The 25,137-nt window shown below is 37.1% G+C and overlaps 1 protein-coding gene across 1 annotated transcript in view; it reads left to right on the top strand.

The window, feature by feature from the left end:
- The first annotated feature begins 2,831 nt into the window (after positions 1-2,831).
- The window catches only part of ADAM12 (ADAM metallopeptidase domain 12), a 261,963-nt gene continuing 239,657 nt past the window's right edge, over positions 2,832-25,137 (top strand). Inside the window, exon 1 of the mRNA XM_034436441.3 lies at positions 2,832-3,352. Coding sequence (XP_034292332.1) covers positions 3,238-3,352 — 115 coding nt within the window. The 5' untranslated portion in view covers positions 2,832-3,237. The remainder of the gene's footprint in view (positions 3,353-25,137) is intronic.

The following is a 25,137-nucleotide window of genomic DNA, read 5'->3' as shown; positions in this document are numbered from 1 at the left end:
AGCTACCCTGTTTTCCCCAAAATAAGACATTCCCTGATAATAAGCCCAATCGGGCTTTTGAACGCATGGCAATAAGGCCAAGTACTTATTTCAGAGTTCAAAAAAAATATAAGACAGGGTCTTATTTTCGGGGAAACATGGTAGCAATGATTAAAAAGACACAGAGAGGCGGGAAATTAGTGTTATGCAATGACCCAGATTTATGGGAAATTAATGCTGTGCAAAGATCCAGATTTAAAGATCAAAATTTGATTTGGAGCATGCATGCGCATATAGGTAGGACTTATTGGAAACTCCTTACACTGAACATTTCTGCCCAGAATCACGTGACACGTGAGAAAGACAGCCAGACATGGCCAAGAAAAGATAAGAGTTGTTTTAAAGCATTCTGATCCAGGTATCCCTGTATGGCCCACAATGCATTTTGGCTTTCAAATCTAGATTTCTGAAGAGCTTTACAGGAAATGAGAGTAAGGGTAAAACTTTGCCTCTGAGCAAAAGCATAACTGAAAAGAAATAAGATGCTTCTGATGCTTCTACCTACACAAGTCCTCAGCCTAACTACCATAATTGAGCCCAGAGGTATGGTCTAAGGCAGGGGTCTCCAACCTTGGCAACTTTAAGCCTGGCGGACGTCAACTCCCAGAATTCCCCAGCTAGCTGGCTGGGGAATTCTGGGAGTTGACGTCCGCCAGGTTTAAAGTTGCCAAGGTTGGAGACCCCTAGTCTAGGGTCATGACAGTTGTTAAATGGGTATCACATGACCGTGCCTGATTTACAACCTTTTTTTGCAGAGGTCATTAAGCAAACATAGTGGTTGTTAAGGAAATCCATTTTCAGCAATAGGCTTTTTTTTTTTCTGGAAACCACAAATAAACATTGGAAATTGGCAAAAAATGCTGAAAATTGAGCCAATTGTCAAAGGCCCCAAATGCAACAATGTGACTGCAGAAGGGGAGGGGGGGCATCAGAAATTTGAAAATGGGTCTCAAGTAGCTCTGGAAAGGTCCATCATAACCCCAAACATTTGCTAAGTGACTGCTTGTTAAGTGAGGACTCTCTGTACTTTCCCTCCCTGCTTTACCTTAGAGGTTCCAATTCAGGGATTAGGACAAATGGCCCAAACCCAGATCTAGCCAGAAAATGTGCTTCCACGGTCCTTGCTGCTCCCATGATTTGTAGTCCACTTTGAGGGGGAAATAAACTTTTTACTCTTTCTTTCAACTTGAATAAAATCTGCCTACATGTCACTGGAAAAAGATACAGATTTTATACAAATGTAGACATCTAGTAGCTATAGTTGCCCATCTACACTAATAACATATTAATTTATATGAAAGGACAAGGATACACAATGTTGCAGGACCAGGACAAAAACTAAAATCAATTAATTAAAATGGAATTAACATATTAATTGCAATTGATATGACTACTTCCCATACATTTAATGTTGTCCACCTTCTGCCACATTCAGTTACAATTTGGTGGCAGCAGATGGGCCATGAAAGTTGTACCCAATATTTTTTTCTGACTAAATTTGTACATTTGTATTTTAGGGGAGAGGCATCCCTAAGAACATTTTTCTTGTATAAGATTTGCATTGCAATTAATGATATATAATTACATTTCTTCATAGAGATTGAGTTTATTTTAGAAAGCATGAAAAGTTTTATGGACATTCAACTTCAAGGGTGTCAAACTCGCAGTGTCACATTGCTATCACATGACATATCGCAACATTTTTCCCCTTTGCGGAACTGGAGTGGGCGTGGCCTTCACGTGATGCATCCAGCCCATAGGCCGCCAGTTTGACACTCCTGTTCTACTTCTTCTTTGAAGAGGGAGGGTTAATGCCGAAGAATTCCCATTTGTTTGGCAGGAGAAGATATACCACCAGAAGTGGCATATCTTTTCCTGTCTTGTATCATCAGAAGTGCTTTGCTAGAAGGTGAAACTAGAACAGGGTGTATTAAGTGACACAATCGGTCAGCAAAATAAAACTCTTAGAAATCTCTAAAATGGGTCTAGAATTAAACTAGATTTGGAGATGGTGGAGTAAATTCCCTTTCACCGGAATCAATAGGAAGGGATGAGAAATACTAAAATAAACAGGAGAAATTCTAAACCCCACAGAGCTTTGGATGCAAAAAGCAAGGTTCACAGATTCATCTGACCTCCATAAGCTATAAAGATCTGTTAGATATTGAGGTCCCTAGGTTAAACGTTTTGGGTTTTTTTTTTTTTTTGCACAGACATATGAGCAGAACTTTCTCAGTCACAGCGTTTCATAAATAAATCAATCAGGGATAGCCAAATTCTGTCATTTTAAATTTAGTGAACTACGCAGTCTTTTTTTTCTTCTTCTTCTCTTCATAATAGTAGCAGTTGTGTCTGTGTGGTCTCTACACCAGTAAATCCCTCTGCCTTCAGGATTTATTTCAAATGTATCTACCAGGTGGTTAAGTATTAGAATTAAAAAGGTAGATTTGCAATCTTCCTCAGTCTGTCCTAAAAGGAACGGGATCATAACCAACATTTTAAAGCAAATTAAGAATAAGATTGGCTTTTATGCTAATCATTTTCCAGACATGCAAACTCAACTATTTGAGACTTGACATGGAGTGACTTTCGAGACAAAACAAGATCATTTATCATCCTTGGAGGAGAAAAGGGATTTTACAGCCAACTTTAAAAATCAATTCCAAATGAAACGGGTTTCCTTCCAAACAGATTGAAAACTGGCAGGCAGGTCAAGCTCTCTGTAAACCTCTCTACCGAAGCTGGAAGGGCACTAGGACCCGGCACAGGAGCAGCAGGAGGAAAGCGAAGAAGACAACAATTAGTTCCATTATAATGACAACTGTAAAAGTTGGCGAGGGCAGTTTTTCACAAGGCCGGCCTTCTTTCACGAAAAGATTTTTAGTGCCTCCTGTTGCCAGCTTGGATGAGTTGCTCAGTTGTTGCAAACGGTCAAGAGATTTGTTCTTGCCAGGGGGGTGGGGGGTGGGGGCAAAAAGCCAACCCACCAACAGTTTAAAATTAAAAAAAAAAAAATTTGAAACCAAAGCCCAACTCATCATCAGCCTATGCAGGAGCAGGAGGGGTTTCGGAGTGAACTGCATGCAGGAAACATCTCACATCCTGAGTTTCAGGACTCTTTTTCTCTCTGCTCCGCAACTGTGCATTCATGGGGCTGGGACCAGCTGATCCAAGTTTGTCTTTCAGCCTGGATTAAGAATGTCAGAGCGCTTCCAGGCAGGACGACAACGCAGCCCTCCTTTCCCTCGACCCCCGACCCAGATACTCTGTCTGCTGCTCAGCCTCTTCGTAACCCCGCCACCCGGGTCCCGAGGTAAGTTGGCAACCCTCATCTAAAACCTACAACCCCCAAAACGCCTCTGAACAACGGCTTCCCCCGCGCCCCCCCTCAAGTTTGGCCAAGGCGCTATCGACGGAGCCAGCCTGTCCCGAGCGCCCACACGTTGCACAGCGCTTTCTTTTCTTTTTGCCCTGCCAAACAAAGAACCGTCCCTCTCTTCTTTCTTTTTCTTGGCTGATTTCCTAACTTTGACTTTTGATTTCTCACTTTCGGGGAAGGTGGGCAAGTTCGGGGCGGGCAGCAGAGCGCTACTCCCGCCGGGCCGGTTGCCGTGTCTGCTCCGAGTATGGGAGGTGGAGGAAAGACGCGGCTGCCGCCTTTCGACGCTTACCCGGCGCGAAGGACATTCCCGCTGGCTCGCCCTGGCCCTCCCACGCCCCCTCACGCCTTTCTTGGGCGACATTCCCTTCAGCCGCCGGTCCCGTAACTCTTCTTTTGCTGGAGGATGAGTGGTCGAGGTGGGCTTCTTCCTTACTACCTACCCCATCATCTTCCTCCTCCTCCTCCTCCACCACCACCACCACAACCATCCTCAACACAATCCCCCGCCCCCGGGCCAGGATAACAGCCCTAAAGTGGAAATGGGTAATAGCAGGTGAAGGATTACTCCCAAGGGTGAGAATACTATCCAGTTGAATTTCTGCCTGCTGTGGTAAATAGAGATAGTCCTCGATTTACAACAGTTCATTTAGGGACTGTTCAAAGTTACCACAGCATTGAAAAAAGTGACCTAGGACAGGAGTCTCCAACCTTGGCAACTTTAAGCCTGGCGGACTGGGAGTTGAAGTCCGCCAGGCTTAAAGTTGCCAAGGTTGGAGATCCCTGTCCTAGGTCACTTTTTTTCACAATAACAGCCTTTGCAGCGTTCCCATGATCCTGTGTTCAAAATTCAGGTGCTTGGCAACTGCTTCATACTTATGACCAGTTGCTGTGACCCAGGGTCATGTGATCCCCTTTTGTGACCTTCTGACAAGCAAAATCAATGGGCAAGCCAGACTCACTTAACAACCGGCTTGCTAATTGATCAACTTGTGATTCACTTAACAACAGAAATTTCGGGCTCAGTTGTGGTCATAAGTCAAAGACTACCTGTAAACGATAAACCATGTCATTCTCTGAGAGACACTGAGGCAGTGACTTAATGGCTTAATAGTTTCATGGAGCATCACGGTACCTGTTTAACATTCAGCTATAGATGTCAGATTAATTATTCACATAATGCATTCTGCCTTGTCTTCTCTTGGCATTGCTATCATTTTCAAGTAGAAGTATACTTTTATCTTTTTTATTTCTCTACATCCTTGTTAAGAATTACACTGCTGAAAAGAATGCCTCTGGGCTTTTTCCATGGGCATGGGATTGTTAGATTATAATCCTCTGCCTGTTTCCATAGACGTAGCTAGAATTTATGTCTGAATATAGTTGAGTGCAGCAAGAATATGGAGAATGTTGACTTGCCTGCATGTTTAAGCTGTTTCCCACTTTTTAAAATGGAATTACACTGATGTAATTGAGAGTAATTAATATCTTACAGAAATTCAGAAATAGCCTATGATGAAATTCAGTAGAGCCTCCTAAGTGAAATTAAGTAGGATTATACTCTTCATTTTTTTTTCAAAGTAGGACTATATTTAAAATAATTACTTTGGGAACAAACACCTCCCCAGTGTAAAGTATCCTGTTGTCTTAAAGTATACTAAATTAACGAAAGAAGGAGCTTTGTAGCTTAATTTTTATTCTAATACAATAATCAGATCTAACTGTAAACCTGAAATAATGGGCAGTGTGATTATCATCCACACTTTCTTTCCATTGCAAGCCATAGGATGCAATAACAAAATAAATTCAAAAAATGGGAACAGTTTTATTCTGGTATGCCAAAATACTGTACTTGTTGAAAGTTAAATCGTGTGTGCATCTCAGTCTAGAGTAATCAATAATTGAACTGGCCTGTCTAAAATGCAAACACATTGGCAAATTGGCATACTCTTTTAATATAAAAAGAATACCAGATACGTTTTACTTATAAAACAGAATTATTTTTCAATTCCACAGCTATTTTCTATTTAATTGTTATGATCTGAAGGAATTCTTTGTCCAGGCTTTCTCCACAGATGAATGCCTTTTTTTTTTTTTTTGCAGTATTTGTGTTTTGTATTGAATGAGCAGGACAAATAAAAGTTATGTTGCCCGGTCTGAAGTGAAAGAAGCTATCTCATTCCTAATGTTGCAGAATCAGCCAAGCATTTTTTCCTGGAGAACAAACATTCCTTTCTGCTAAGCTTCTTGGATCTAAGTCAGTTTAGGATTTTACATCCATCATAGCAGCTGTCATGCGATTGTTCCAACTCTCTTGTATGACACACACTAGATTTAATACTCTCTCTGTGGCAAAAGATTATTGGGGTGAAGGTGAAGGATTTAGAATATGTTGCTTGTTCAAGTCATTCCCTTTTTATGGAGAATTAGAATGATGGTGAATTTCTCTTTTGCAAGAGTTCAGGATATATAAAGGTCACTGGCTTTCAGATCCTTAAAAGTTACTCTTATTTTGATTGTCTTGATTCTGGAAGCCCTGACCAAACTGTGTGATGCAGAAATAGTTAGTTGCAAAGTAATAGTGAATTAGTAGGTGCTATTGAACAAAACCAAATTGTTTGTTGTTGGTTTCCTGGGCTAAGTTTTATGAAGGTAGTTGGGAGACATTTAAATATAAGAAGTTAATAAATAAATCAAAACAAATGCAAGTAAATTTTAGTAAAAACTCATTATCTAGTCTGCTATGACAATGGAGAAGCATTTTTTTTCCTTCACGGTAATATCCTTACAAACAAATGTAGACTTTTACAAGAACTTTCAAATACTGTCTTAATCATGATACGGACTTATTAGTAGTCTGTTTAGTAATTACCCTGACTTTGGGATTTGTTCCCAAACTATTCTCCCAGACATTTGTAATACATTAGTTATTAGGAATTTTACATCAGTTACTAGACCCCTATATTAAGAAGTGGTTTTAACACAGTATTTGTTGTTTTTGTAGTTGTATTGTTGGTATGTACTCATTGAGTTCCTAGTCTAGGCTTGATTTCAATGCTTTGCTGTGTTTTCATTTAGAATGATATGAATACCTCTGAGTTTTTAAATCTGATCTGAAACCTGGAACAGATGTACTATTCAGATATATACATGCATTGAAAAAGTAGTATTGGAAGGCGGAACAAGCCACACTAGAAGTAACATAAAGTGAATATTATGAATATTACGAATATTCACTCAAATGGAGTATCATCTGTCATCTCATGAGCATAAAGAAGTTTGGGGTTAACTTGGACATGTTATAAATTGTTAAAAAATATATTATGTCGATATGGGGAGAAAACTGTGGCACAAAACATTGCACAGTACTGTGAGCACTTAATTGCCAACTAAGTCTGTTTTCATTTATCTTAGAGAGGCCAAAATGGACACCACTGATATTATACCGCCCATTGAGGCCCATGTCTGACATCATTCTTCATGCCACAAATAGGGAAGGAACCATTCTCTTTGCTTACTGGTAGATGCGGAAAAACTACAATTTCTATAGGGACAGAGTGAGGGCCAGAAATTCCCATTCTTGTGGTTTTCTTTGGGGAATGTCCAGTACAGCTGAAGCTTTCCTGCTCTTGCATGATGGCCAACTTGACCTCCAACAATGGATCACCCTAAACTCAACATGCCTTTATCTTCCTCCCTGGAGAATGTTCTGGGTGGCCAAATTCAAACTATTCTACCTGATGCTTCAGACTGAGCAATATTAGAACACCTCCAGACATTTTGACCAACTTGATTTTCTCCTTTTGAGGAAAGCATTAAGTAACTAGGGTAGAATTGTGCTAGTATGTAATTTGGGCATACCTTCTTGCAGGGTGGATAAAAATCAATGATTTTTTTTAAAAAATAAAAAAAAAATCAGATTTTTTTTATTTAAATCGGATTTTTTTTATTTAAATCAGATTTTTTTATTTTTATCGAATTTATTTTAATAAAAAACTTTTGGGGTAAAAATCTATCATAAGATAGTTTTCTATTTAAGATACATAAATAATTTAGTTTATTCAGCATGAAATGGAGCTTAGTTATGTAGCATGAGGCTGTATATTCTGCAACACTGGGACTATCGGTGAGTCAACAGTGGGTCAAAGGAGTAGCAGAGATGACAATTGCTCTTTAAAAATTATGATTTAAATCGAGTTAAATTGTGATTTAAATCAACTCAATTTAAATCAAATCCACCCTGCCTTCTTGTCTGAAATCGTGGCTGTAAAGGTGGTTAGAAACTTATGCTACAAGTGGTTTGAATTCTGCTGCTTCTTCCTTAAGCAGCATTAAAGCCAGTGGTGGGATTCAGCCAGTTCGCACCACTTCAGGAGAACCAGTTGTTAACTTTCTGAGCAGTTTGGCAAACTAGTTATTGGAAGAAATCATTAGGGCAGAGAACCGGTTGTTAAATTACCTGAATCCCACCACTGGTTAAAGCATAAAGCAATGAATTATTATGGTTGGTCACACCGTCAGATTCTGACTGGACTAGATTCTGCATTTTTGTCTACCTGTTGAATCCTTCCAAGGACCTGGGATAGGCAAATGTTGTTGTTTGATGTGTTAAACATATTGTTGCAGGATGTGACTTGTTCCAAGTAAAGCTGCCATTGGCAACTATCTGATTTTGTCAATCTGTGCGGTGTTCAGTCCCAGATATTTTGGGATTGCACCCATGGAATGTATTAATATTGGTGCATTTTAATACTGGTACTACCTTTGCTTTCTTTTGCCACAGTCAATCTAGTTCTATTTGCAGGTTTTGTGATTTTTTCCAGTTCGTTCTTTTCTATTCTGCTGTCTTCATGTACTGCCACCCCTACTGTTCAGACTTCTTTTGTTTTATCAACAGTTGTTAGGTCTGAAGTGTTACGTGGCAAGTGCTTGTCTGTTAGTATTCTAAAGTCAGAAAATACTTTAGCTTCTTCATTTGCTATTATTTTGTCTGTTTTATAATCCCACCGATTCTTTGCTGGCAGGCAAATGGCATTTCTTGCAGTCAATCCAATATACCATAGTTGCTATTTTATCATGCCATTGTTTGTAATCAGTCTCTGTAGTCTTCTTGCAGACATTAACTATGTTGCAGAAAAAGTATTTTCTGTTGCTGTCTTCTCAATTCTGGCTTTGTGTGCATTTGTTCTTAAGGCTTCATCTTGTGCAGCCCTTCCGTCCCTTTTTTTTTCAACTTTCCTGCTCATAACCATTGCCAAGTCTTGTTATTTGCTTTTCCTCCTAGTTTTGTGTGTGTGTGTGTGTGTGTGTGTGTGTGTGTACTGACCATGTAATACTTTGCCTTGCCATGTCTCTTTTCTATTCTTCATTTGGTTTTTCTTTCCAATGACTCTGAACACCATCCAACAATATCAGGAGAAGCACCAGTAAATTTTAAAAGCTTTATTTTAGGAATATAAATATCTCATATTGAGTCTTTTAACCACACAAACATGAACAATAAATCCTTCTTGCCATTGGCCAGGAAGATAAATCCTTCTTGCCGTTGGCCAGGGAGAGGGAAATTCAGGAATTTTCTGAGATGATCTTCAACGGGCTGAAAGGTGGGATTTCTAACTTCTCCTTTCTTCAGTTCTCTTTTTATAGGCAAGGTTGAATTACCACACTATTATAGTTATATTGTAACTCAAGAGGTGTTGAACTATGGCCCCTTTATGACTTGTGGACTTCAACTCCCAGAATTCCTGAGCTGGCTCCAGAATTCTGGGAGTTGAAGTCCACAAGTTATAAAACAGCCACAGTTCCCAACCTCTGTTGTAGCTGATTGATGAATCTTCATCAATCTACAGAGGTCATTCACCTTTGTGGGCATAATTAGAATATTCCTGTTTGTGTCCATATCCAACTATATTATAACCTCAGGGAGCACAAAATACTTGTTGGAATGATGGTTTCTGTATATTCTTTATCGCTTCACAGCCTGGTACATCTTGAAATATCTCTGAATATATTTGCAAGCATATACTCACTTTCTGTGAGTATAACTCTTCCACTTTTTAATATGTCTATTAATTTACCCAATAACAAGATTTTAGCTGATTTGCATCTTGCCTAAAGGAGAGAAAGGCAGGATAGCCAGAACATTACCATGCTGGTAGATAATTCCAACTCAGCTCATTATTTATTTTAATCAATTTAATTTTAATGGATTTAATTCAGTTCAATTCACCACTTTACAAAAGATGAGAGAGAAGAAATTGGGACTTATTAGTACCAGGGAGAAGGAATTAGCTCTTGTTTGAAACCAGATGGCTAGCTTGCCATGCTACAGGTTTTCCGTCCTTATATATGTTTTCCTATGAAGATGTACAGAACTAAGGATTGTCAGATTACAATGCAATGTATATATTTAATATAGAGCAGAAAGCAAACGAACATTTGAAAAAGTGTTTATGTTATCGGTTGATAGCCAGGGATTTAAGGACTAATCTTGGGAAAAGTAATGTAATTAATGACATCTATGCATATAGGATCGTGGGGTCTCAGTGGCTAAGACACTGAGCTTGTTGATCGAAAGGTCGGCAGTTCAGCGGTTCGAATCCCTAGTGCCGCGTAATGGGGTGAGCTCTCGTTACTTGTCCCAGCTTCTGCCAACCTAGCAAGTAGAAAAATAGGGACCACCTTTGGTGGGAAGGTAACAACATTCTGTGTGTCTTTGACATTTAGTCATGCCAGCCACATGACCATAGAGACGTCTTTGGAAAGCGCTGGCTCTTCGGCTTTGAAACGGAGATGAGCACCACCCCCTAGAGTCAGGAATGACTAGCACATATGTGTGAGGGGAATCTTTATCTTTACCTTATGCATGAACAGTGAAAAGTGAAATAGAAATAAGGTACAGGTTGAAAAATACGATGAATATACAGCTAAAATATTTAAAGATACCCACATCTCACATTGTATATGAAGTGAGTGATTCTGGAATAAAGCATAAAAGTTGATATATGCATGTACATGAGAATTGAGTGCATATATTATATTGATGTTACATATTAAGCCCCTTATACTTAGTCAATTTTTAGCCAGGGTTTCTAAAAAATTAGAAATAAATGGAAAGAGCTACAGTATGTGAAAATTTGAAGAATAAAATTTGAGATTATCCATCCGGGAACTCCCAATAAGTTAGATGGCTACAGTTTCCATAGGATCCTCAGATTTAATTCGGATTCCAACCTAGAAGGGAGACGGGATAATGGAATAATTCTGGGTGAAAGAAAACTTCTTGTATCTAAGCCTCTATTGGAAATGAGCAAAATCTGTATAATGTTATTAAGTTTGACATGGAGAAGGGTTAATATAATGAATATAATATATTGAAAGACATTCCTGGAGCAATATCAATTTTCCTTCATCACCTTTCCTCCTATACTGTGTTTAGTATACATGTATTTAGTATTGTTGCTGTGGTGGAACAAATCTGAGCAGCTTACAAATTCTGTTCACTACTCCTACATTTGATTTTTAAATTTAAAATAGTTGTATAACAAAAACTCCAACAATCTTTTACCTGGCACAGCAGTAATTAAGCCATGCAGCCTTAACCAAAAGCTTTTGTAAGTATCGTCATGTAAAATTTAGGACTGCTTTTGAGTTTTGGGGGAAATAAATGGAATATACTGTTCTCTTGCCTGACTTCTAGAATTTCATAGGTATCATCAGTGTGTTCTTTGGTCTGATCCAATATAGCTGTTCTTTATTTTTTTCCCCTTTTATCGTGCTGTGACAATTTAGATCCTTTCAAAAATAATATCTCTCCCTCGGACATTTAGAGCGCTACCTAGATGATCTCCCTTTTTCTGTAACTTTCTGGCCTTAAAAAAAGATAGATAGCTTTTGATTACTCTTACTGTCAATGCATTGGCACTGGAACATGTACATTTAGCTAAGAAGAAAACCCTTCCTTTTTTCCACCCAGAACCCTTATTTGAAGCCATCCCTTGGGTGGTGCATAATTCTGCTACTGCTGGCCTTGCTCCATTCCCTTTTAGAGTGATAGAAACAGAAAAAGTAAATGGAACAAATTTGTCATTGGCCTTGTCACTTCCTTACTCTATGTGTTCAAAGCAGTGGTTAGAACCCCCTGAGTTTAGCTAACTTGACATGTGCAAATGTTTACAACCTTAAATTTGGCCATATAGCTTTTATTCCACTTTTATAAGTAAAATAGCTATAAAATTAAGTCACTAATAAGGTACATGAAGTGTTGGAAAGGCTACAGGCAGAGAACTCCTGTTTTAAATTGTTCATCAAATAATCAACATTTCAAGATATTTTTCCTTTACAAAGACTAGAGGAATTTGTTAATATTAATTTTATTAAAAATTATAGTTAGAAAGATAATGAAAAAAGTAGAAGGTGCAGAAAAGAAAAGAAAAAAATAATTTAAAAAGTACTATATAAAAAGTTAATCTTCAATTGAAACAAATATAAACAATTTCAGTAACTTATTTCTTTCTGTTGAACTACAAGCGATCCCTTTCTCTCATATCCCATCACATAGCTATAAACAGATCCTTAAAGACCTTTTATTCAGTCCTGATCAGCAAATGTCCATTAAGGCAGGGGTCCCCAATCCCCAGCTATGACCCACTACTTGGCCTTGAATTGTTCCGAAAAGACCATGGAAGTGGTGGGTGAGCATGCACATATGCAGATCCCCACTTATGCAAGCAGTGGGGACTGCTCATGCAAATGAAGGACCGCTCGTACAAATGCTCACCATTCGTGCAAATGGAACTGCAATGCGCCACTCACACAGAACCATCCCCCTCTCCCTCTCCTCTGGTCTGCAAAGCCAGAAAGGTTGGGGAATTCTGCATTAAGGATTACCAGAGATAGCAACATGCCTATTTTAATGTTGATTATATAAACCAACTTTATATTCCTTTCTTTTACTTTTCACAGTCTTGATCCTTAGTCAGTTCATATAATGTCCTGAAACTTAATTTGTTTTAATTTTTTTCTTTCTCCTTTCTTACAAAATTCTTCAAAGCTTTAATGATAGTCTTTTGTAAATCCAATATAAGAAAATTATCCACATCACTCTCTTGGCTTGTTATTTGGATATGCCTTTTAATTTATTAAGGCAATTGGTTTCTTTTGTATGTCCAAGGTAGGAACATTTTCCATATGATTCTTCTAATCTGTCATTTTTAAATCCACTATCAGTTCCATCTCATTCTTTCTGGTGGAGCCATCTTCAGTTCACCATTACTCCCCTGGAAATAAAGCCAGACAAAAACGTTTAAATGGCTATTACATGACCAGTTAGGTTATTGCAGGAATTCACTCCTAGCATTCAAGACAAATGCATTGTTTCACGAAGTATTATATAATTTGATATTTGTTCCTATATGAAAATTCCTTTAAATCTTTGCTTGACATCACATTAAACAAACAAAATGCCAGACATCAGTATTTACAAAAGTTAGAAACATTTGGATCTCAACCACCTAACCATGCATTCATGCATTTTATATGTTTCAGTATATTTTTTATTGTACATTGCAACATTCCAGCAGCACAATTGACGCTGTAAAACCTCTTAAGAGCCAAGATATTGCTAACATGAAATATATTTTTAAGCTGACTATGGGCTTTTATCCACCATAACTACCTCTGGCTTTCCATGTTCCACAAAAAGCCTGCTTTCAGTTATAAATGTAAAGTTTCAAAAGGGATAATTATAGTGAAATGTTGAATAAGAGCTACTATTCAGTCCAAAATAACTACTATTGCATTTGTGTTGTGGTGCATTGCTTGCAGAATTAAACTGGTTGTAAGTAGCATATCCTGCAAACCCAGAAGGATTTGTTGAAAGAAATATTATATTTGTCCTGAAAAGTAGCAAACAGAAACTTTTCTGTCAGGATACAAGGATGCCTTCACATCCTAAGCAGAATGCTAATAGGAAGAACAATGTATCCAGAGCTCTCAGCTTTTTTGATGCAGGACTATTCTTTTTAAAATTTGGATTGTTCTTTCACTAGAGAATTTCTGCCAAAGTTATTGTGAAAGCTCCTAAGCCAAGTCAGTATCTAACAAAGTAATGCAAGAGAAAAACATTCAAAAAATCTGAGCTTTCACAATGCTACTAGCTTCTCTCTGAATATTTTATACTAATAGCCTACAGCATGGCTTTCTTACCACTTCGGTATATATTTACGGGATAATGTGAATGATTGGGTCTCATGTATACAACTGCTTTGGGAAATAAGATTATTCTGCATATATTTTTATGAAACACAAGACTTTTTCGACACAGTTGAAGGTTACAGATAAAAGATTCTAATTTAATCTCAATTTTACATTAATTTGTAAAAAGTTATGTTTTTAAAAACCCATATTGAAAGAGCCCTAAGCCTTTTTTGCACCAGATTGATTGCATCTGTTTTAGTACTGAAGGAATCTGGCCATTATCCTAATGTTTCTTGCATATTTCTTTGGTGCATCAGACTCAGAGTATTTTTTACAGTCTGGCGATTTGCATTGCCAAGTCCATGTGATATAACATAGGCTGTGTGCCCTGATTTCTTCAATTGAACAAAGTCAGCGTTAATACTGTTTTTTTTAAAAAAATCATGTATGTATGTACACGCACTTCTAAAATATGTTGACATTGTTTCATAAAACAGATGCATGTTCAAAAGTCCAAATTAAAGAAAGCAAAGTGTAAAAACAGTTCCTATGCGTTCGAAGCTCATTTTTGAACTCTTTAATACAGTCATCCTATGTTTTGACATGGTTTGCCCTCGAAAATACCAGCTATGGTGAAGCACAACACATTCTGGCATTTGGTTAAGCAATGACAATATACAAGAAGTAAAGAGTTTATAGAAATGCTACATCAATATACAAATCAGGCTCAAAATACTTGATTTAAACAAGTTCTGTTCTTTCACCAAGTGCCAAATATATGCTTGAATGACTAATGGAGTCATATGGTTCACAGAATGAAGCACTTTATTGTATATAGTTTTGCAGACTTCCAAAAGTTATGCTACAGAGATTATGCTGAGATTAAGAAGATCCAACTGTTGTGTTTGCTTGTGTTATTCAGAGTTCAGTGGGCCAAGAAGTGAAATCAGCCATCACAACGGTATCATTTTAACTTTCATCTTTGAAAGACAATTTAGCACTGCTAAATTACCATCTTCATGTTAACATGTCAAAGGTAACTTTTTAAAAGGTGTAGAGAATTTGAAGGAAGACACAGTTCTTTCTGCAGCTTTTTTGATCAATACATTATAACACTGAAGGAAGTAATTCACAAAGTGGCAACAGTTAATCTTTCTTTGAATTGCATAATTAGAACTTTGCACATTATATTTTTGGTTAAGCAGGCTATTAAGCTAAACTGTTTGAACTCATCTTTCTCATGTAAGAAGTCATGAATCTAAGTAACATAAAAGATCAAATGGATTTGCAGAAAACCCCTGTGTAGATCAGTTTGAAGTTGGCAGCCCTGTCAAATTAGAGAGAGGATAAATTTTAATTAGAAGCACAAGGAACTGAACATTACATGCAGAAATACATGGATTCCTTTAGGTGCTCTTACATTTTCAGGCCCATCAAAAGATGTAGTTAATTTTTAACATGCCTAACATACTTTTACAAGAGTGTTGATTTTATAGAGAACTATAAGAGATAAATGAACAAAGTAGATTTAAGGTTTCAAGAAAATGAGGAATATCTTAATACGTTCTTCAAGGGAGAAATGAGCAACTTTAGCTGTAAACAGTAGGGTTTACATATGCATAAGCACCTAATGCTGAATTTGTATACTCCTAACAGGCAGTTCTAGATCTAATTATTATTAGATGTTGGATTATTCTTTTCTGAAGAATAAATTGTTGCTTTTGTTATAACGGCTTGCACAAATAGATTTGCAGTGGTGCTGGGAAAACTGAATAATCTCCTTAAATTTAAATATCCTTATATAGGATTAAACCCATCTCCCCACAGTGGGCAGGTTCTTCTAGAGCATGGGTGCAAACTCGCTGCTATCACGTGATGTTTCACAACGCTTTTCCCCTTCGTGGAGCTGGGGGGGATGGTTTGCACGTGACGCCTCTGGCCCACGGGCCACCAATTTGACACCTCTGTTCTAGAGTGAACATCTGCCTCATTAGGTACACCAGAGGTCAATCACACAGGAAGGCTCAAACAGCTTCTATTGAAATTGACTATCTTACAAGTTTGATTGTGCTGTACCTCCTCCCACTTTTTATAATTGTGAATTAAGGAAATGCCTGTCTGTCTTTGTCAGCCATTGAGATGTGCCCGACCCTTGGCTACCTTATGCATCAACACTGTTCATGTCCCTCTGTTTTGCACCTCATTCTTCAGATCCACCATAGTCATCCTGGTGTCATTCTTTATAGCGTCTAGCCATTGGGTAGTAGGGTGGCCCCTGTTCCTTTTTCTGCTGATCACTGCCAGCATGATGGATTTAAGTGAGTCTGCTTGCATGATATGGCCAAAGCATGATATCCTTTGCTTGGCCATCTTGCTTCGAGTGATGCTGTATTTTTGGGTGAGATTCAGTCTAGAACTTCCTTGTTTGTGATTTTTGCAGTCCATGGGATACATTATAGTCATCTCCAGCACCATAATTCAAAGGCGCCCAACCTTCTCCTCCCTGTTTGCCTTTTTCAGAGTTCAAGTTTTGCAGCCAGAAAAATTATTGTCTTGTCTAATCTGTATTTAGTTGGTAGGCTGATATCTTTACTTTTCCAAATGTTATTCATGCTGGATATTGCAGTTCTTCCAAGTGCTATATTGCCTTCTGATCTCAGGGCTGCAGTCACCACCATGTTGGTTGATTTTAGAGCCCAAGAAGATGAATTCCTTTACTGTTTCAGTGGTCTGATTGTCAATCTGCACTCTGACCTGTGTGTTCTCTGCTGCCGTAATCATCTTTGTTTTCTTGATGTTAAGGTGCAGTCCAAATTTTTCGCTTTTCTCTTTCACTCTCAGGATTAGCTACTCCAGATCTTCTTTGCTTTCTTTCAAATGTTATATCATCTGCATATTGGAGGTATGTCTGCCTGAGTCACTTCTAAATGTTATTTTTTTCTGGATTTACAAAAAAAAAGTTTCAATTTTAGAATTTTAGCTATGCCTTGCATACAGGTAATCTTCAACATACAACCATTCACTTAATTAACAATGGCTTCTGAAAAAGTCAGTTACAACCTAAATTTGAATTTATGTCCGTCACCCTGCTCTTGCAGCCATGTGTTCACAATTCAGGTGGTAGGCAACTGGCATGCAATTAGGATCAGTTGCAGCATCCCACTGTCATGTGATCATAATTTGCAATGTTTTTTGCTGGTTTCCAGGTGAATTTGCACTTACGACCACATGACTCAACTTATGACCATGGTGACGACTTATGAATCTGGCAAAAATGGTCATAAAATGCATTTCATCACATGATGACTTGACTTACAGATGACTTATGATGGAAATTTCATCCCCAGTTGTAGTAAATAAGTCAAGGACCAGCTGTATCTCTATTAATGCCATTTTGACTCTAGAGAGAGGGAGCGCCTGCTGAGAATATTAAATATAGAATTGTGCCTACTGGGTATCCTTAAAGAAATCCTGTCTTCAGAACAGCTCTGGTGTTCGGTAACATGATGAAAATGCTGCTTGGTGTTTTATAAAACCATGTTTCATACTTCATGTTTTCCTCTTATTTTGATTTAATTCCTTTGAAAGATTTTGAACATGCACATTTATGGAAGGTATTTCCTTAAAAACATTTCTTTATCATTCCATTTACACACAGATGACTTGTGACAAAAAAGAGGTTGTTAATTATCACTAGAATAATTAAGCTGGAAGAGGCTGCTTGGTTTATTAGATTCAATCCCAACTGTATTCTGGAATTCAGATTAAAGTATCTGAGATAGATGACTATTTAGCCTCAGCTTGAGTTTCCAGTGAAAAGAAGGCCACCATCTTTCCGAATAATTATGAATCTGCATCTGCTGTTAGTGCTGGAATTCTTCTTCCCTAGGATCTAGATTTAGATTAGCCGCAATGGCGCAGTGGTTAGAATGCAGTATACTGCAGGCTACTTCTGCCTACCGGCTGCCTGCAATTTGGCTGTTCAAATCTCACCAGGCTCAAGGCTGAATCAGCCTTCCATCCTTCCGAGGTTGGTAAAATGAAGACCCAGATTGTTGGGGGCAAGATGCTGACTCTGTAAACTGCTTAGAAAGGGCTGTAAAACACTGTGAAGCAGTATATAAATCTAAACGCTATTGCTGTCTAACTCTCTGCCTCTGAAACCTATTATTACATACTGTGCATTCTGAAATGACAGAAAATGAGTCTTGATTCTCTGTGATGTAACATCCTTTCAGAATTTCAAGAGTGCTGTCATATCTTCCTTGATTTTCTATTTTCAAAGCTAAATATTCATATTTTCTCCAATGTTTCTAGTCTCTGGTCATTGTTCTTCTCTGAGCCTATTCTAATTTTTCTGCATGCTTCTTGTGGTGCCCAGAGCTGACAGTACTCAAATTATGATGTGGTCAGTGTAGAATAAAGTAAAACAACTCTCCACCATTAATTTGAAACTATTGTTGATGCTGCCTAAAATTGCAATATTTCCTTCCCAACCCTTCAGATCATTATCAATTTGCAACTTATTCCAAATCATTTTCACAGTGAAAAAAATTCACATTTCCTAGCCAGATAAGATCCATTTTGTAATTGAGCATTTGATGTCTATTTCCTAACTGAATAATTGTGCAGTTGTATTTGTTCAGCTTCATTCTGGTATTTTCAACACATTTTTATAATTTGAGGTTTGTAATAGCGTGTAAATGAATTAATTTCTTTTTTTTTAGTGTTGGGATGGGCAAAAATATATAATAAAGGATAACATTTGTCATATTTTCTTGACGTATTGCGAATCTTTATCAGTTATATTCATAAATAGGTTATCTTTAGATGTCTATGGAAATTCTCAGTCATCCAGGTCATGATTGTCCCAAGAAGGTTCTTCAGCAGAGCTGCAAGGAATATAAATCCTTACATTCGCTACCATCCAGTCAGAGCTGAAGAAGCTTCTTGGATGAGAAGCGAAGTGTCTTCAAAGAAAAAAACCAGAAAGTCCAATTGCCTCTTGAAAAAGCAACTTTGGAAACAGATTAGCTTTTCTTTTGCTACCCATTTTGAAAAGCTAGAGATTAATAATTTAGTATAAAAAGTCAGCAACATGCACATCTGTAGAAAGTTAAAACATTAAGGTACGTCATGCCAAAAATGGCAATCCAGTAATGCTGAGATTGGTGGATGGTTCTGACAGATAAACTATGGATCTATTGGTCCATAATATGGTGTGTTTGGGTTTGAATTAGCAAAATGAATTGACAGCACTACTCTATTGTGATATCATTTATAGGACATGGTTACATTGTCTAGCATTATGTTTTAACTAGATTGTTATGATTTTTTCTATCATGTTTGAAGAATGCCATAATTTAATGTAATATATGAGTTTGGAAACATGTCTTTTCTGAATTACACTCCCCAAATATGTATATAAAAATAAGGCTACATGCAAAATGGCTTAAACTTTAGAGACTGTTCTTTATTCCTTGCTTTGACATCTATATTCTCCCATACATTTTTATTCAGTTGTTATGAATTCTGTTTGCTATTTGGCTTTATTGTTCTGTCCACTTGATGTATCTTCTTTCTATATTTCTTTATGCCTTTTGGCTTCACAACCTTTATTTCATATTGGCATATTTCCTTGTTTCATATAAATATCATTGCTCTCATATATCCTGTCAGCTCCTGTTTTCAGACATATTTCTAGGTTATGTTAAAAACTACCTTTAGAATTTATTTAACTTGCATGTTTTCTTGGAAATTTGGCTTTCAGTTTAGTTAACTTTTTATTTCTGAAAATGTTTTCTATCTGGGTTATGTGTTCCATTTTCTACAGGAAACCTAACCTTACGATTTACAAATAAAAATTTGATTCTGGTGCAAATAAAATCCAATTTATTGCTTGACAAGGAGAACAAAGAATCTGCCTTAATTAAATACAAGGCTCTTTTCTGTCATAAGAATAGTTGACATATGATTTGGGCAGATCTTCATGGCTGAATTAATAATGCATAAGCAAACGTCATCCTTTGGTGACTCAACTAAACAACTGATGTAATGGAACTCTTATAAAGTGATGGGGTTGTGGTGGATGCTTGTGTATTTCTAAGAAGTAATTAATTACATATACTAGCCACATGTGGGAATATTTTGATGCTTGAGATTTATACACAAACAGTCCACCATTGCTTGAAACTCTCATGAGCCTCCTCGGAAATATTAATTGGTAACAGTGGTATCTATGCATTAGCTTCTATATCCAAGGCATTATGTTTCCTAATGGCAATTGTTGATAAAAATGAGTGGAGGGTGCTTATCAGCTTACCATAGGCATGTGTTTGGTCACTGCGGCAACACAATGCTGGGCTGGATAGATCTTTGTTAGAGACAGTAGTCTTTTCTTAAAATCAGGCCAATTACAGAGCTTATTTCAGTAAATCAGTATCTTTGCTGGCTGATCTTAAAAAGCTAAACAAGTTTCAGGCCAGGAGCATATGTTTCTGTGTATGTACTGGTATGTATTTGTATCCCTGATTTGAGGGGTGGATTTATAGAAATGGTACTTTCTTAAGAGCCCATTATCATTTTTACATACACCAGGAGTGGGTTCTACTTAACTTTACTACTGATTTGCAATGGTGCTGCGCGCGTGCGTGAGCATCGCTCGCACACACACATACTCTTCTGTGCATTCTGATGTTCTGATGATGTCGAGGTTGGTGGGCGGAGCCTCCCGCCGATTTTACTACTGGTTCTATAGAACCGGTGCGAACCAGGGACAATGCACCACTGTTCTACACATTCTTTTAAATGAGCAACTATGAAACATGATACGACTTTCACATTTATTTATTTATTTTTATTTGCTTTACCTGTTTTAATGAAGTGACCAACAAGGAAATACAATTGCACCATTAAAACATTCATAGTATAACACTATAACCAATTATAAAATGCCATAAAAAGGGGGAAGCTTAAGTAAAAATCATAGAAACAACCAAAAAGAAAAAAAATGGTGTAATTTAAAAAGCAAAAGTCCTTAATCGTGGCTTTCAATGATTTTCTAAAATCTAATACATGCTGATTGAATTTCAGAGGGCAAAGAATTCCCTTTAAAAAATAATTTTATTGAAGATATTTATAATGAAATAAAAGCCATAAAAGAAATTAAGTATAACAAAGAAAAACGGTAAACAGTAAAAAAATTGAAAAGTAAAAGAAAAAAAAAGGAAACCAAAATTGATAAAGAAGTGGTCTCTGATCTTCTTGATGATGATTGTAGATACATTTCTATGTTACCTCCTCTTTCTAAAGTTACATCACAGTTTCCTTCTTTCCATAAGCTACCCTTTCTAATCTTCAAACCCCCAAATCACATTTTCTCTTATTTTCAACAAAAGGTTTATAAGACGCTTCCTGTCAATAATAAATGTAGTTATTCATCTTTCTCTAATCAAACAGTTTGTTTTTGCTGTCTCTGCTATGCTCAGGGCATAGGTGTGACATTAGTGCCCAGGGCATTAGTTAGTGAGTACCTGCCAACATTTGGGCTGCTGTATTCACCTCAAAAAAGCTTATTGATTGTCTCAAAGGCAATCCTAAATGCTGATAGAATTTCATTATTCCAGGTGAGTGGTGATGACAGCATGAGTTGTGACATCCTCCTCTTCCATTAAGTTTGCAATTGGTACATCTGATGAAACTGGCAAAAGATGCAGTGGTCACAACCTCCACTTGTCCATCTAGCAGTAGTTCTGGATCTAGGAGGACTGCAAGTCACAAGCCTGTTCCTTTAAGGCAATGGAGACCCCATCAAGACACATAAGTGGACACATAATTGATGTCAATATGGAAGATAGAATACTTTATAACAATGATTGATAGTGTCTACTATATGTTTCTATGTTGATATGATCATAATGACTATGAAGATGTTTAAATTTTAATACTTTAATACTAGAAAACACACTGTTCAATTTAGAAATGGAATTTGCGATATAAAAACAATAAAAAAGACACATAAGTGGTGATAACAGGAAGTTCTGATAGACAAACAATAACTCCATTTAGCTAAGGTTCAATTTTAGCTTATTTCATTCATCTGCTTCCAGATACTGTCGAGACATTGATACCCTCTCCTATGTGACCTAGGTTAGCAATGTATAATTGGGTATCATCATATCATCAACATACTGTTGATACTAAACCCCAAACTGAATGGATGACTTTTCCAAGCGGCTTCATGTAGATATGTTGGAGAATAGAGGCTAGAGTACCGAACAGTGCACCTCCCCCCACAAAAGAGGGTTGACTGGCTAATCTCTTTTTGCCCATAATCACTGACAAATTGCCCCATGAAGGAGGAGCAGAAGTACTACAGTACTACACAGTGTCTTCAATTCTTAACCCTTGTGAATATTTTATTTCAAGTTCTGAGATATTTTAAACAAAAATATCACGTTCTAAAGAATTGACTTCAGCTTATAAAAATTTAAGTAGAAAACTTTATAAACTCCAACCTGGCTATTTCATTATGAAATTGAAGTCTTATTCTCTCGTGGGTGTAAGTCAGTGGTGGGTTCCTCCCGGTTCTGCCGAGCCGGTAGCGGTGACGATATGACGTCACCGAACCGGTTCTGCCCTCCCCGCTCTCCCTGCATTATTCTTACCTTTTATTTGGCCCCACCCCCAATCTATTGCTGCCTCCTGAGTCCCAGCTGATCGGCTAGAGGGAAAAAAAACTGTTTAAACTCTTGCCGTGGGGCTTCAAAGGGCCGCCCTACAGCTGATCAGTGTTAAAAGAAAACAAATGAGTAGACTGGTGCCTGCAAAAATAAATGAGTAGACTGGTGCCTGCAAAAATAAATGGGTAGACCAGTGCCTCCAAAAACAAATAAGTAGAGCTTATTTGTACAGCTGTAATAGGTACAAATACAGCTGTACCTGTAATAGGTACAGCTCTGCAAGCAGTTAAAAGCCTGGTAGACCAGTACCTTAGCTAAATCCTAAAGAATTGTCACATCACCATCAAGCCACGCCCACAAAATAAGTCACACCCACAGAGCCGGTAGTAAAAAATTTTAGAACCTACCCCTGGTGTAAGTCACATTCAATTCTAATCAGATTTACTTCTGAGTAAACATATAGTTGATCCTTTTTAGTTCTTGTACAAGGTATAACCTTTCGTCTAATATGCATGCGTAAACATAAGAATTTATGTATAACATTTTCACACACACCCCAAATCTCAAAAACATATGGTTGCTTTAGGAAAAGAGAGATTCTAACAATTACTTCCGAAACATTTTTGAAGCATGTACAGTATTATTTATATTATTGTATAATACAAAGCAATAGTTGTAGTATGATTTGAGGCATGATTCCTATGCTGCACTCACCCTGCTCCATTCATAGTATTTTATCAGGCTTCTAGATATTGTTCATGTGAGCCCCTCTGAATTGAAATGGCATCACCCAGTTACAATTAATCATGTCAATAAGAATCAGACCCGATTATCAAGAGGAAAATATGACCTGGTGACTCTGATGTGTGACACATTACTTTTAAACCTTAAATCTTCATATAAATTAGTAAGAGTCATCAAGGCTGAAATGTTTCTGCCTATTCAATTGTGTGAATTAGAATTCTCTTTTCTGTCATCAGACAGGATAAAGAATATTTGCTGCATACTTAAAAAGTCTTCTATGAAACCTGGTCTCCTTTTCTTGCAAGGGTGGAGAAATAGTCATCCTACTCACCATGATATCTGATCATGAATTTAAAACAGCTATTTTATACCTCTTATGTGTACCGTTGGTAATCAAGCCCTCTTTTTTGAACTCACTGCCATATATAGCTCGCTTACTTTTCCCAAACTCTTTGAGACTTTATTCTGAGATGAAAGGCCTTTTTTTTAAAAAAAAAAATTATACACAAACAAACATTTAATACATCAGTCATTCCTTCCATGCGACATCTAGGTGTTTTCTCCATGACTTCATCTTTTTATTATTTCTTCTGTCTTCATTTTCACCACATCTATTACAGCATTTCTCCAAAAGTACAATATTCTAATTATACCATTTTCTTACATAACTATTAGTTTGCATATCTATATCTCTTTTCTAACCAATAGTAAAATTGATCCCATATCTTAAAATATTCTAAATCCTCTCTTTCTTTGATCATCAAAGTTAATCTATTCATTTCTGCACAGTCTAAACATTTTTTAATTCCTTCTCCTTCCAAAGGTATTTTCTCTGCTTTCCAATTTTGTCTAAAAACAATCTTTGCAGCTGTTGTTACATGAATAATCATATAAATATTTTCTTTACTAATTATCTCTGGAAGGATACCCAGTAGGAACAGCTGTGGTTTTAAATCAATATGTTGTTGTATCATTTCCTCCAACCATGTCTTAATTTTAGCTTCTGGACATGTCCACCACATATGATAATAAGATCCTGGTAACTGGTGACATTTCCAACATTTAGCTGATTTATCTTTAAACATTTTTGCCAGTTTCTCAGGGGGCATATGCCATCTACAAAACATTTTTAAGAGCCTTGGTGGTACAAGGGTTTAAGGCACCCTGTTATTAAGCTTATTAAGACCAGCTGCCTGCAATTACTGCAGGGTTCAAATCTCGCCAAGGCTCAAGGTTGACTCAGCCTTCCATTCTTTCTAAGGTAGGTGAAATGAGGACCCAGTTTGTGGGGGCAATAAGCTGACTTTGTATAAATATACAAAAGGATGAAGGCTATTGCTGAGCACATTGTAAGCCGCCCTGAGTCTTCGGAGAAGGGCGGCATATAAATCAAATTAAAAAAAAAAATTTATATTGGTTTTCTTTATTTGCAGTGGACATTGTTAGTTTGTAATTCCAGAAGAAAGGCCTTTTGAAGGCTACTGATACCATCTTCTAAAATCTTCATGTGTTTAAAATCCTAAACTTTGCTATTATGTACCTGTATTTGGAGAGAGAGGCGTCAATGTTTCAGAATGCACAAGGAAAATTAATCAAATTGATTTCCACTTTAATATTGGTTTCAGGTATAATATAATTTGTGTTATTACTTTGGGTACAGATTAAGGAAGGTTATTGATGCTGGATTTTCTGAGAAGGTGTTTCAGATATCAATATATCAAACAGATTTTGCATCAGCTGACATAGTCTAACATTTGAGGGGTGGTTCAATATCCTTAGATTTTGTCCATGTTTATGCATTTGTTTGAGCCATGAAGTATTAATAAGGGGGAGTATAGCAGGGAAGATTTCATAAGGTATTTTTTTTAGTGAGAACATTTGTAAGCAAGGGAGAAAAAATTATTGTCATATGCTGGGCATCATGAACTATATCAGTACCTATACTCTTATTTCTTAATGCTTCTTCATTGTAAAGTTGGACTTGGTTTGGGGACTCCTTCAAACAATAAGCCACTTAAAAATAACCCCTATCAAATACAGTAGTGAAGTATTCTAAAATTGTGTCCAAAATCATAATGTAAGAAGTAAATGGGTAAG

The sequence above is a fragment of the Pantherophis guttatus genome, chromosome 6, assembly GCF_059756535.1.
Source record: "Pantherophis guttatus breed Tessera chromosome 6, ASM5975653v1, whole genome shotgun sequence".
NCBI classification, from domain to species: domain Eukaryota; kingdom Metazoa; phylum Chordata; class Lepidosauria; order Squamata; family Colubridae; genus Pantherophis; species Pantherophis guttatus.
Note: the sequence above shows the minus strand (reverse complement) of the source record. Positions and strands in the feature narration are given on the sequence as shown.